At 54.1% G+C, this 13,058-nt stretch overlaps 6 protein-coding genes across 6 annotated transcripts; 4 read left to right on the top strand and 2 right to left on the bottom strand.

The window, feature by feature from the left end:
• Positions 1-210: 210 nt before the first annotated feature.
• On the top strand, positions 211-2,169 carry HETIRDRAFT_424240 (uncharacterized protein; the record flags this gene model as incomplete). Its single annotated transcript, XM_009543031.1, has 1 exon — positions 211-2,169. One exon carries the CDS (start codon positions 211-213, stop codon positions 2,167-2,169), a length of 1,959 nt encoding a protein of 652 aa, XP_009541326.1.
• Positions 2,170-3,064: 895 nt separating this feature from the next.
• On the top strand, positions 3,065-4,611 carry HETIRDRAFT_307270 (uncharacterized protein; the record flags this gene model as incomplete). Its single annotated transcript, XM_009543030.1, has 4 exons — positions 3,065-3,685; positions 3,749-3,841; positions 3,895-4,254; positions 4,309-4,611. 4 exons carry the CDS (start codon positions 3,065-3,067, stop codon positions 4,609-4,611), a joined length of 1,377 nt encoding a protein of 458 aa, XP_009541325.1.
• Positions 4,612-4,635: 24 nt separating this feature from the next.
• Positions 4,636-6,345, bottom strand: HETIRDRAFT_431764 (uncharacterized protein). The gene is made up of 2 exons (XM_009543029.1): positions 5,982-6,345; positions 4,636-5,931 (listed from the first exon to the last, which is right to left on the bottom strand). The coding sequence occupies exons 1-2, from the start codon at positions 6,330-6,332 to the stop codon at positions 4,891-4,893; spliced, it is 1,392 nt and encodes a 463-aa protein (XP_009541324.1). The 5' UTR covers positions 6,333-6,345; the 3' UTR covers positions 4,636-4,890.
• Positions 6,346-6,479: 134 nt separating this feature from the next.
• Positions 6,480-8,250, top strand: HETIRDRAFT_306558 (uncharacterized protein; the record flags this gene model as incomplete). The annotated part of the gene is made up of 2 exons (XM_009543028.1): positions 6,480-6,599; positions 6,664-8,250. 2 exons carry the CDS (start codon positions 6,480-6,482, stop codon positions 8,248-8,250), a joined length of 1,707 nt encoding a protein of 568 aa, XP_009541323.1.
• A 313-nt stretch (positions 8,251-8,563) lies between these two features.
• Positions 8,564-10,873, bottom strand: HETIRDRAFT_407073 (uncharacterized protein). Its single transcript, XM_009543027.1, has 3 exons — positions 10,369-10,873; positions 10,127-10,308; positions 8,564-10,073 (listed from the first exon to the last, which is right to left on the bottom strand). Exons 1-3 carry the CDS (start codon positions 10,455-10,457, stop codon positions 9,130-9,132), a joined length of 1,215 nt encoding a protein of 404 aa, XP_009541322.1. The 5' UTR covers positions 10,458-10,873; the 3' UTR covers positions 8,564-9,129.
• Positions 10,874-11,020: 147 nt separating this feature from the next.
• HETIRDRAFT_431762 (uncharacterized protein) lies at positions 11,021-12,937 on the top strand (the record flags this gene model as incomplete). Its single annotated transcript, XM_009543026.1, has 5 exons — positions 11,021-11,815; positions 11,876-11,894; positions 11,950-11,971; positions 12,028-12,406; positions 12,478-12,937. 5 exons carry the CDS (start codon positions 11,021-11,023, stop codon positions 12,835-12,837), a joined length of 1,575 nt encoding a protein of 524 aa, XP_009541321.1. The 3' UTR covers positions 12,838-12,937.
• Positions 12,938-13,058: the final 121 nt, after the last annotated feature.

The following is a 13,058-nucleotide window of genomic DNA, read 5'->3' as shown; positions in this document are numbered from 1 at the left end:
GTCGTGTTCGACGGTCGTGCATGTGAAACATCTGCAACCCAGACATTGCTCGTTGCTCACTGTGTCAGGTATTCGACGTGGCTGTTGCGGCTCCGATACCCTGTTGGGTCAAAGGACCTCGGACCGTTCACTAGGAAGAGGGCCCTCTTGTTCCTCCTCTAACCGCGTTAGGTCATCGGTCACCGTTCCCAGCACGCTGCCAGTGCATCTATGCCGGCCCCCACCCGGAGTCGAAATCGTTTCTCGCTCATGCTACATCTGACTTCAACCTTGAAGACATCCGATGCGTCCTCTGTTGGGAAATCTACTATAGCAGGATCTTTATCCGCAGGGAGTATCAAGACCGCGACATCATCTCTCGCAACCATCTCCGAATCCTTGATTGTCAATCACGCCCCCATCTCAAACCCTATAAGTCCTTCACAACTTTTCTCAGCGTCATCATCATCTTTCCTTTCCGCGCACCAAGGCTTGACCGGGACTGGCATTCCCCCGTTGAACATCAGCGTTACGCCGGCTGACTCGTCTCTTCCCGTGACTACGAACGAGCTGGATCCGAAGGAGAAGATGAAACTGTTGAAGAAAGCCAGGAAGTTGAGCAAGGTGCTGGGAGAGGTGAACATAGGGATAACTACTGATATCACGAATCAGCCCGACCTTGGTATGCGTGTGGATAACCGGCGCAAAACGTCTAAGAAGATGTCGTGGGGCCCTGCTCAGTCCCGAGCCGCTGAGTGGGCTCCCTCTGAACCTGAGACTTCCAAGCAACACTCTCGGCATCCCGTTCCTGTACCACCGATAGAACCTGCTAGTCCATCATCTCTTTCTAAGCCTGCTTCGTCCACTTCCGTGCTAGACATGCGTTGCCCAGTAGAGTTGGGTAGACCATCTATGGATCCCTCCGAGTTTTCCCATTCCCATGAGGTTGAAATCGACCAGTGTTCCATTCTCTCTGACTCCTCCATCCTCCCCTCTCCTCCGCCTTTCGACCGTATCCATCGCGCTCGACTAGCGAAGCTCAGCCGTCACTTAGGCGAGAACATTCCCTCCGAGCTCGTTTTATCGCCCGCTCCCCACAAGACCGCGATGTCTATATCACTATCTCCAAGAGAAGTTAATTTTCCTTCCACCTCTTTCCAGCCCCCTATGCGCCCGGAGACTTTGGGCTCAGCACGTAGTCGACAGAAGGACAAGTGGAAGCGCAAGAGCATGGATCTACCACCTCCGACGCCACTACTTTCACCATCTATCGCCTCCACACTGAAAGGTTTCTCACATCAAACTGCGAGTCACTCCAACTTGAAGAGAAGTAAGTCTCTGTGGTCGAAGGGCAGTGCCGAACGCGAACGTGAGGAACAGATACAGGATAGTGCGGCAGCCTTGAAGAATCTAGAGCAATCTGCTCCTGTGGATCAGGAAATTTTAACAGACAAGCAGAAGGCTATGATCATCAAGAGGGCGAGGAAGATGGCGCAGGTAGCTAAAATTAAGCTCATAGACAATACGATACTGATTCGCGGCGCACAGTTATTCGGTACAGAACCCCCACCCTCACTCTATCATATACCCTCAAGTGCGAACGAGTCCTCGCAGTCTGTTGACATCCACCCTGAATCTCCAGCACTACGTGCTATCCCTTCACTAAGCGAACTTTCCTCTACCACTCATTTGCACACAGTCCATCGCCATTCATCATCATCCAGCATGTCATCCATATCGTCAGAGCCTTCAACTCCCACTCCGAGGAAGGACAGCCCATCGCTGAGGAGTCGAAAGTCAGAAAGTGACCATCCCCCGACACCTCCGCCTTTCTCCCAGCTCGCTCGTGCTGAAATTTCGAAATCACCACTGCGTATCCAAAGCGATATGGCTAACACTAGTGCGTTCCGTCAGCGGCGATTACGCGCTGCTAAACTTTCCCGCTTTTTCGGGGTCGCATACCACGATATTTCCGAAACCCTCAGTGCAGACCCACCGCCGACTCCATATAGCCCGAGTATGCCACGCATCGCGCCTGAGGAACCCCCAAAGATGTCCAATGTCGCAGTGAACGTCAAGATTGAACCAGGGGGGTTTTGGGGAGCACTAATGGATGGCCACCGTCAAAATATTCATGGGGCAGACATGAATGACGTGATCGACAGGTTGCGGCAGATGCGATCTGCGTGATACGGTCATTGCTGTTGGTTTCAGCTTCAGTTTCATGGCGATGGATGGATCCTCTTTCTTTGTCGTGGCTCATACAGTATGTACGATATCTAATGATGATAGCGATGCTATATCTCACGATGCAGTCCCTCAACTGCATCTACTGCTTACTGACACAATACTCACCCTCTAGTCTTGTAGTCACCTTAATCTCAGATAACACTCGCATAACCGCTACCTCTTAACTCCAGTGCATTGGGGAATTCTTCGCGATGTTCGGATGATGGCCCGAAACGGTCGCTAGTTTCTTTCCTAGCGACTTCAAGTCGTGAGTTTAATGATACACTGCCTGCATTCCAAGCGCCGTATCGTCATGATGCAGAAGGGTAGATATTGGACAGTAATTTCCCAAGGGCAGCAACATTGGCGTTCTCCTTCAACCTCCCACGTGGTCTTCGGATACTATTCGTAAGGACTATAAGGTAGTCATGACGCTACAGTGAAACCCTATACCTGCCTGCGACCAGCTGCGACCCCGTCTTATGTGCTTCGAGGTTTTCCAGTCGCGAGGATCTTCCGGTGTCGAAGAACGGGTCGAGGATCCACATCAATGACCTCGCGATTCAGAACTACGTAACACCCAACGTTCTTTGATCTGAAGAAATGGTGAACCGGTGAACGCTCGTTGTCGGTGCTGTGGAAATATAAATCCTCCCCAATTTACCACTTTTATTTTATCTCACATCACCACATCCACTTTCAAGTGCCTTGACTTTGTGTGATCACGACCAGACGACATCAAAGGCAATCGACGAGATGTCAAAGCATCGAGGCCGGAACAGATCGGGGAACGAAAGCGAAAGCTTCCGAAGAACTGTAAAAACCAATCTCCTTGCCTGCTTCGATATCTTTTGTCATGTCGACTTCCAATGCTTTTGTGTCTTGGCCTACCGCGCCTCTTACCCTCGCCCTTGTCCAAAAAGCTCTGTCCTCTCTACCGGTTGTCTTCGACACAGCTGCGAGGATACCTGGTAATGGAGGCAAACTTGACAAGCTTGTCCAATGGTCGACTTACGACGAAATCGACCATGACCTAACCTACACATCTCAGCACTCTGTCTTGTCCTCCTCCTACATCATTCGGAAAGCTCTTATCCGCAAGCACTTTTTGGCACGCTGCGTACAATCGTATCTTGCCAAGCACCCCGACTCTGTCCTTCGCAATGCCGTTCCGAAGACTTGGGAGCTGGAAATCTCGTTTGCGGACGAACTGGACGATATGTGGGCAGATGACCTCTGGGACCTTGGACTGGAGATGGATGATAAAACCGAGGGCGCTCGCAAATGGTGGATTTTAAAGCCCGGTATGGCGGACCGCGGTCAAGGCATTCGTCTGGTTGACTCAAAAGAGGCTTTGCAACAGGTATTTGAGGATTTCGAGGGAGACGAAGAAGAGGGGGAGGCTCAGTCTGAGGGTGAGGATGGAGATCTTGATACCGCTGTTATTATATCCCAGCTCAGACATTTTGTCATTCAGGTTATTATCAATACAGTTCCTTTCAACTCGACTTCATCTCATTGGCGTGGGTGCACTGCCTAGGAATACATTTCTACACCTCTTCTTTTAGATCCGTATCAAGTGCTTCTCGATAGCTCTATAGCTCGTCCTCTCGATGCGTTAAAAGGTCATAAAGTGAGTGTTCTGTGATTCTTCGCGTGTAACCTATTGCTGACCGACTTTTGCAGTTCCACCTTCGCGCGTACTGTATCGCACAAGGAGCCTTGAAGGTCTACATTTACACCCGTGTTCTCGCGCTCTTTTCGTCGAAGCCTTACTTCGCCCCCACGCAACCAGACTCAGACAGCAGCCCGTCTTCGGGGATCGACCTCGCGCCTCACTTGACGAACACCGCGCTCCAGACGCACCGAGGCGAGGAAGGCGTGCGTCTATTTGACGAGCTTGTGGGATGCCAAATCCTGTCGCAGCCGACTGCCGAAGGTCCAATCGCCCTCACGGCGGTGCATATCGCCGGAATACAGGACCAGATGGCCAACATCATCGCGGAGACATTCCAAGCAGTGCTCGAGACGCCCGTCCACTTTCAGGTTTGCCTTGCTTAAACTTCCGGTTATGAATTGCCCGTTGTTGACTTGTTTCAGCCTCTGCCGAATGCTTTCGAGCTGTACGGCGTCGACTTCCTTGTCTCGTATTCACCTTCATCAGAGTCTTTTTCAGAGCCTAAGTTCCAGGTCCAGCTGCTCGAAATCAATGCGGAACCGGCCATTGAGCTAACGGGTGCGCGTCTGACATGGATTCTCGAAGACTTATTCGAAGCCATCGGGACGGTCTGCGTGCTGCCCTTCATCCAGGATATTGCTGAAGAAGACTGGACAGTTGGCGAGACCCGACATCTGCTCAGAAAATGTTTGGATTCGGAGGTTCGAGGCGCAGGAGGGTGGTAATTGACCAGTCGAGAACATGAAAATAGAACACACAAGACAGACACAAGTGTGTGTGTTTTTCGGCAAATTTTTATTAAGGTACAGCTACAGTGTTCGACATGAAAAATACATTCTTCTTTCTCATCCCCTAATCCATCCATCTGAATGGTCAAGCAAGTCCAGTTGAGTGGAAATTACTCGTGTTTTTGAACCCAGGTTATATATCGGGTGGAACCGTCCATGGGAGTCTTCTCTATGCCAATCCACCGACACAGCGGCATGCCCCCAACCAGTGAAGGCTCAAGCCAGCAGCCGCGTTAAAATATTTGCGCTGGTCTTGCTGATCATCTCCCGCAGCTTGTTCACGTCCTGTGAGCTAACGTCCGCGATGTCTGCCATGAGGTAGGCAATGTCGCCCTTGGAGTCCGAATACTGCTTCTCCACGTTATAAGGCGACAGCACCTCATTGACCTGCCTGAGCACGCCTGGCTGGTTAACGTGAACATGACAAATGCGGACGTGGTTGCCCTCCTCGTCCGTGATGGCGCGGAGGTCGACTTCGGGGAAGTTGACGGCGCCGAGGGTAGAGCCGCCGTTGAGGTAACGGGTGACGGCCCCGGAGACCTCCTCGCCGATCATTCGCTGTGCCTCCTCGGTCGAGCCGCCGATGTGGGGAGTGAGAATGACATTTTTGAGCGAACGGAGCTCGGAAGACCATGCGTTGAGCTGGTCGTCGAACGGCGAGCCGTTAGAGCCTGGCTCGGCAGGGAAGACGTCAAGCGCGGCACCGGCGAGATGGCCGGACTTGACGGCCTCAACAAGCGCTGGGATGTCGACGACACGGCCACGTGCGTTATTGATGAGGTACGATCCTTTCTTCATCTGCGCGAGCTGAGGGGTGGAAATAAGATTCGTGGTTTCAGGGAGCTCAGGGACGTGGAGGGTGACAAAGTCGGCCTCCGAGAGGAGCGAGGAGAGCGAGTCCACCTGGCGTGCAGAGCCGAGGGGCATGAGGTTGATGACATCGTAGAAGAGCACTCTCAGGCCGAAAGCCTCCGCCAGGACGGAGAGCTGTGAGCCGATGTGACCGTAGCCCACGATACCAAGAGTTTTGCCGCGGATCTCCCAGCAGCCCTTGGATTGCTTGTTCCATATGCCCTGGCGCATCTCCCAGCCGCGCTCGAAGTACTGGCGGGCGAGGGCAATGACTTCGGACATCACGAGCTCGGCAACGGAGCGTGAATTTGAGAAGGGAGAGTTGAAGACAGGAATACCGGCTTTCGCAGCGGTGTGGAGGTCAACTTGATTCGTGCCAATGCAGAAGCAGCCGATGACTAGGAGCTACGCATGGTGTGAGCGAAGCAGACATGCAGATGAGGAAGGAATTGTACCTTGGACGCAGACTTTATCACGCGTTCTGTGATCTTTGTCTTACTGCGAATACCAATGGCGTGATATTGGCCTATTTTCTCCACGAGCTCGTCCTCAGACATGGCTTTGGCGGAGTGGTCTACATGGAAGCCCTGTGCTTGGAACGCGCGGACAGCGTCCTGGCTGATATTTTCGAGCAACAAGAGTCTGAGGCCCTCGTTCTCGATCGGGTGCAGGACCCTGGGTGAGCGAACGTTTGAGGAGAGAGCGGCTGCGCGCAGACGTTCGTGGAGAGAAGAGTATGTGGGCGAGACGGACACGGCGCCGGCGCCATAGGATGATCTGGAGGGGATGGAGATTGGATTGGACATGGTGGTGGTAGAGGAGAGAGAAAGATGTGGATGGTGAGTCGAGGTGAGTCAAAACTAAGTAGAGTCAGAGAATGGCGTTATAAGCGGCCAATGGGATCGCACGCTGGTCAATTTTTGGTCTTCACACGACTTTGTTCTGAGTTCTCCATGGGCCTCTTCCTCCTCGACTACGGCGCGGGCAACGTCCAGAGTCTCTCAAATTCTATCGAACGGCTTGGACATCCGTTTCAATGGATATCCTCCGCGCAGGACTTTGACAGGGCCACCGTGAGCGCCTCTCTCTCTGCTAGCCATACCACATGCCAAATGCGGAAATATATTGCCCTTCTAGAGCCTCATCTTCCCTGGCGTAGGGGCCATTCAGACCGCCATCGAGGGCCTCACCTCGCGCGGTCTCCTCGAACCTTTACGCGCCTACATAGCATCCGGGAGGCCCTACTTTGGAATATGTATCGGCATGCAGGTCCTCTTCCAGTCTTCTACGGAGGGTACCGCCCCTGGTTTGGGCGTTGTTCCCTGCACCATCGATCTCTTCTCGAATGCAGACAAATCAGTGCCTCACATGGGCTGGAACTCCGTCGACCTGCTAGACATTCAACACCAGTCGAACGAGGGCATCCACGAAGCTGCCCACTACTACTTCGTGCACTCCTACCGCGCCCCGTACGATCCCGAGGGCAACCCAGCCGCAGCAGAGTGGGCCCACTCCGTAGCACAATACGGCCAGGAGATCTTCATTGCCTCCGTACGCAAGGCTAACGTCTTCGGCTGCCAGTTCCACCCAGAAAAATCTGGCGTAGCGGGCTTGAAACTGCTGGACGCTTGGCTTCGTGAGCCTGAATCGGCACGAGCGCATGCGCCCCCCACACCCCGCATCCCGCGCATTCCCAAACCAAAGGACGGTCTCACGAAGCGCATCATTGCGTGCATGGACGTCCGCGCCAATGATCAGGGCGATCTCGTCGTAACGAAAGGCGATCAATACGACGTTCGCGAGAAGCAAGCTCCCGCCTCTGTTCCCTCTCCCTCAGGCACCTCCCTCGCAGTGAGCACCGCCGGTGCCGTTCGTAACCTCGGAAAACCTGTCGCACTCGCCGCCCGCTATTTTGAGGCCGGCGCTGACGAGCTCGCCTTGCTGAATATCACCTCCTTCCGTCATTCCCCTTTGCTCGACCAGCCTATGCTTGCTGTCGTCCGAGCGGCCGCTCGCGCGGTCTTCGTCCCGCTCACCATCGGCGGCGGCATCCGCGACACCGTGGACCCCGACGGCACGCCGCACAGCGCGCTGGAGGTTGCCGGAGCGTATTTCCGCGCAGGCGCTGACAAGGTCAGCATCGGGAGCGAGGCCGTCTACGCCGTCGAGCGGATGCTCGTAAACGGCGGCCGCAGCGATGGGAACAGCGCCGTCGAGACTATCGCGCATGCGTATGGCCGGCAGGCCGTTGTGGTCTCGATCGACCCCCGGCGCGTGTACGTTCAGCCCTCGTATGACGGGCCGTTCAAGAACGAGCTCATCTTCGGCAAGACGGACGCAACTGATGACAAGGAGCGTGGCCAGGCTTGGTGGTACCAGTGCACCGTCTCCGGAGGCCGGGAGAACCGTGATCTGTCTGTCATACAGCTCGCGCAGGGCGTTGAGGCGCTCGGCGCGGGCGAGATCCTGTTAAACAGCATCGATCGTGACGGGACCGGAGTTGGCTTTGACCTGGACCTCATTCGACTCGTGCGCAAGAGCGTGCGGATACCCGTGGTAGCGAGTAGTGGAGCCGGGCGGAAGGAGCACTTCGTGGAAGTCTTCGCCCAAACCGATGTAGAGTCCGCGTTGGCCGCAGGAATTTTCCATCGCGAGCAGGTCGGGATTGATGAGGTCAAGGGTGCTTTGGTGGACGCAGGCATCAAGGCTCGCAGAATTTTATGAGCAGACAATCGAATGATGTTTTTGTATCAAAAGCATGCTGCAAATAGATAGACAACAGTGTATCCTCAGAAATTTTTATTTTTCCAGCATAGTCTCTATACTAATCATCACATTTCAAGTGGATCTTAAGGCCTAAGGTCAAGTATTGTAGCTGATGAAGCACCGATAGACAGTTCGCTACAGGAAGCATGTGATTGAAAAAGCGAGCATGATGCAACGCCGAGCCGCCGCGAGTGAGCCTGCGGCTGTCTGAAGATCTTTGCCTGCTCAGGAAGGTGTCATCTCACGGATGCTTGGGCACGACTCGTCTATCGAGTGTTCGCTAGCTATGATTATAAGACTCCAATCGATTTCCATAACATGTATAGTATCGAGTGATGTGCAGACATGGGCCGGGATATAGGAACCAACCACTACAGGCGATTCAGCGCGGACCAGGGCAAACGTACAGTAGTAGCAACTCTGAATACATAAGTACATCCTGGTCGGCAAGAAAGACCTCACAAACAGAGAAGGACACGCGAAACAGTCAAGAAGAAACTGCTGACGAAAAGAGGGACTTCGGTGGGGGCGTCCGGGACAGAACGTAGCGTAGGAGTAATTTGGAGGCGAGAGGATGGGCGATATAGAAATGAAAGTCAGCTACAGTAAATGATATAGAAGGGGATGATGAAAAGTTGCATAGGCTCGAATCAGGAAGAAGACAGAATCTCGATATACCACGGAGAAAACTCTACGAGTCGAGTCACACGATTACAAGAGAAGGCGTCAAACAAGCCGGCATATGACCAACGCAGAATCAAGCTCTGAGGGACAAGATATCGACGCCTCGAAGATGAGTGAACTGCAGACGCTGGGGTTTACCATCTAACCATCTGCTTACTTAGCACCCTTCACCACGCCCTTTACCTTCTTCAACAAGCTCGTCTTCCGGCCTAGGCCCGCTGGAGATGCGCCTGGAGCGGATGCAGGTTGCCCATCGAAGTAGCCTCGGTCATGGTTGGGGTGCGGACTTCCCGGCGTCACAGGCAGCTCCTTCATCTTGGGATCCTCGACGTACACGTACGCTTCTGCACTTGGCGATACGTTCTCGCGGCCAGGGCGACCCCCGAGCCGTCCAAGCAAAGAGTTCTGTGTGCGGTGGGTAGGGCGAGAGTACTGAGCGCCACCAGCACTTTCGTTTGACGATGTGGGTGATTGTTCCCCGTTGCCACTAGCGGGTGTGCCCAGGTCATCAAACCCAACAGGGACATTCGGAGAATCGCGCATCTTGCGAATACGTTGCATGAGAGATTTATTTCGCTTGATTCCCGGTGATACGGCGCTAAGAGGGGGAGACGACGGGTAAGCGTCGTTCTCGGGGAGCGCCCCATCAGCGACAAATATGGGCTGAGGAGGAGGAAGAGCAGAGCGCTTGTTGCCCCGACGAAGTTCCTCGCTCTCACGCGTTTCCTTGGACCGTCGGGCACTTCGCCCGTATGTGGCAGGGGCCTCGCCCTCTCTATTTCCGCCACCAGCGAAGAACTCTTCGTACGGCTCTGGCTCGTGAATGCCCCATGCTTCTGCGATAGCATCCACTTCTTTCTTCGGTGGTTCAGGATAGTAGGGAGACGTTGGGATGGCATTGTAGGCGTTGCGCTGAGGGTAAGGGGAATTGTAGGTGGTCGAAGCAACGGCGGCAGGCCCAGATCGCTTATCACGGTACTGGGCGGCGACCTGCTCGTCTTCAGGATTTATGCCAGTCCAGGCGTACATTGGAGCCTTGGTACGAGTTCGGTTGCGAGATGGAGCACAGGCGTCAAAGGGACCGTCGTGGTGGAACACTAGATGAAGAGGATTTAGAGATCGGTAGATCGGTGATGGAAACGGGACGTACTGGGCCCGACTCCAGAAAAATCAAGCCTATCAATGACATCTGCGTGAACCGATGGCTTCTTGGCGGTTCTTGTACGGGCGTTTGCTTTGGACTTGTCTGCTGAAGCAGCTGGGGGAACCGACTCGTCTGAATGGGACCGACGTGCGGGGGCTGGTAGGGGGCGGGACGGATTTGAGTGGGTCCTGATAAGAAAGACGATTAACAAGGAGAGCAGGGGCGGAACATGGAAGGATCCAACGCACGGCGGGGCAGTGGATTGACTCCTGGATGGGCGAGAGCGAGAAGGGTGGTCGGATGTACGGACGGTGACTGTGTCTCTGACTGCGTCCATGATGTTGTCTCTGTGTTTAGGAGCGGTGGAGGGGCGAGAGCGGCTTGATTGCTTTGGAGACGATGCGTGTTTTGGAGGAGGGGGAGGCGGGTTTGGAGAGGAATGAGGATCGCTGAAGGGGTCGGAGTGAGACCTGTGCCGGGAGTGTGACGCGGAGGGCATGTTGTGTTTGATCAAGTGAGCGAATATGTATTCAGCGACAAACACCACGGGGTTTCCTGTCCCAATCCTTCCGGTGCCTTGTCGGTTTCTAGCGCCAAGGAATCAACAAATCAACCGATACTGACACGCTTTCCTGGAGAAATGCTGGTTGTAAGAGAAAAAGAGGGAAGCCGAGAAAGAAAAAGATCAAAGCAGGATGGGAGAAAGTGATGTGGGAGAAGGAAGGAGAGGACGAAATGGCCAGGCTGCAAGGGGAAGCCAGGCATTGCCCCATACTTATCGTCTCGGCTCCTCCCTCGGCCCTCGGCATGTAACCCTCTTATTCTGCTTACTTACACCTCGAGTAGCTTACAGCTGTGCGCATTGCCCCATAAATAATGCCAAACTTAATCCCATCTGTAATGGGTGCCCCCACTACCGCGTCCTGGACGCGCGACCAGGTCGCTGCACGCATCCTCGCAGGCGACAACTTGTTCATTCTTCACGACCAGCTCATTCGCGTCCCCCAGGCATGGCTTTCCACGCATCCAGGTGGTGCGCTGTCCATCCTGCACTTCCTAGGACGCGACCCCACCGACGAGGTCGAGGCCTATCACTCAGAGGCAACGCTCAAAAAAATGCGAGCGTATTCCATCGGGACTGTGGAAATCGGTGAGAACGGCTGGGAACCGTTGCTCCCGCCCATAAGCACCGGCTGGATCAGGAAGGTCGGCCCAGACGGTCACCTGCATTGGCACAGAGAGGCCAACGCTCTATATTCGTCAGAGAACACGGACGAGTCGCCCTCTTCTCAGATCCTCCTCCTCAAGAGAGACGATGCGTCTTCGGCTTCAGGACCTTCCCTCGAACCTGCGCCCACCGCTCTCTCTCTCAAGGTCCAGACCCAGCACTCGACCGCTTATAAAGAACTGCACAAACGCGTCAAGGCGGCGGGTCTGTATGAGACTCGCTACGTCACGGGCTATGGTCCAGAAATCGCCAGATATCTGCTCTTGGCCATATGTTCATACCTGGCCTATCAGAAACAATGGTTCTTCCTGAGTGCCGTATGCCTCGGCGGGCTCTGGCACCAGCTCGTCTTCGCCGTTCACGACCTCGGCCATCTGGGTGTCACTCACGAATGGACCAAGGACCGCCTCATTTCCATCTTTTTGGCGAACTGGATTGGAGGCCTGAGCGTTGGCTGGTGGGTCCATGTATGTCCTTCCAGCATCGTGCTAGACGTCATCTTAACGTCTCCTCATTTCTCTCTTCAGAACCACAACATCCATCACGGTATGTTTCTCCTGCGTACTATGCCCTAACCAATAGTTGAGATGCATTTTATGAGTCGTCACGAATCACCCTTCTCAGTATGTCTTAACTCTACCCCGTCCAGCATCCATTCATGGCTCATCCCTTCTCGTAGTGATCCGGACATCCAGCACATCCCATTCTTTGCGATCACACCTGCCTTTTTCAAGTCGCTCTACTCTTCATACTACAAGCGCGAGCTCACCTTCGACCGCTTCTCGCACTACCTGATTGCGGTGCAACACCGCCTTTTCTACCTCGTCATGTCCTTTGCCCGCTTTAACCTCTATCGGCTCTCCTACGAACACTTGTGGACCATGCGGAACGATCCCATCAAAGCGCGTGGCGGCAGGTGGTCCTGGTGGCTCGAAGTCGTCGGGCTTGGCTTCTGGTGGTGCTGGTACGGAAACGTCCTCAAAGGGTGTGGCAGCTGGCAGACGGGCCTCATGTATCTCCTCGTGAGCAACATGGTGCCGAGCCCTTTGCACGTCCAGGTGATGAAATTTCTCAACTCCTATATCATTCAATACAAACGTCTTACAAACGCGTCATTCTCTCACCCCAGATTGTCCTCTCTCATTTCTCACGCTCGACCGCAGATCTGGGGCCGACGGAGTCCTTCCCTCACCGCCAACTGCGCACGACGACAGACGTGATTTGTCACCCCTCCGTCGCTTTCCTGCACGGCGGACTGCACCTCCAGGTCACACACCATCTCTTCCCACGGCTCCCGCGGCATAATCTCTTGGAGGCGAGTTACCTCGTTAAGGACTTCGCCAAGGAGCAGGGCTTGGAGTACGCCGAATTTGGGTTTGTGGAAGGGAATGGCGAAATTCGCAGTACATTGAAGGGTGTGGCGGACCAGCTGAAGATCATGAGCATGGTCACGGACGCAGAGATTAGGGAGGCTATGGAGGCGAAATGATACCGTCTGACATTGAACGTTTGAACCCGGTTCGACTGTTTGTTCTTAGTTAGATACCTTCTACTCATCGTATGCTAATCCCCATACCGCGCACATTCAAACAACGAACATCGGACAAGGTCTTGCGGGATGTATACATATTTTACCAGTTGCGTGCATCGGGCATTTGGATTCCTGAAATTCTTGAAGCAGTGATTGATCAACTTCACAACATATATGAA

Source organism: Heterobasidion irregulare, assembly GCF_000320585.1.
Source record: "Heterobasidion irregulare TC 32-1 unplaced genomic scaffold scaffold_01, whole genome shotgun sequence".
Taxonomy (NCBI): domain Eukaryota; kingdom Fungi; phylum Basidiomycota; class Agaricomycetes; order Russulales; family Bondarzewiaceae; genus Heterobasidion; species Heterobasidion irregulare.
Note: the sequence above shows the minus strand (reverse complement) of the source record. Positions and strands in the feature narration are given on the sequence as shown.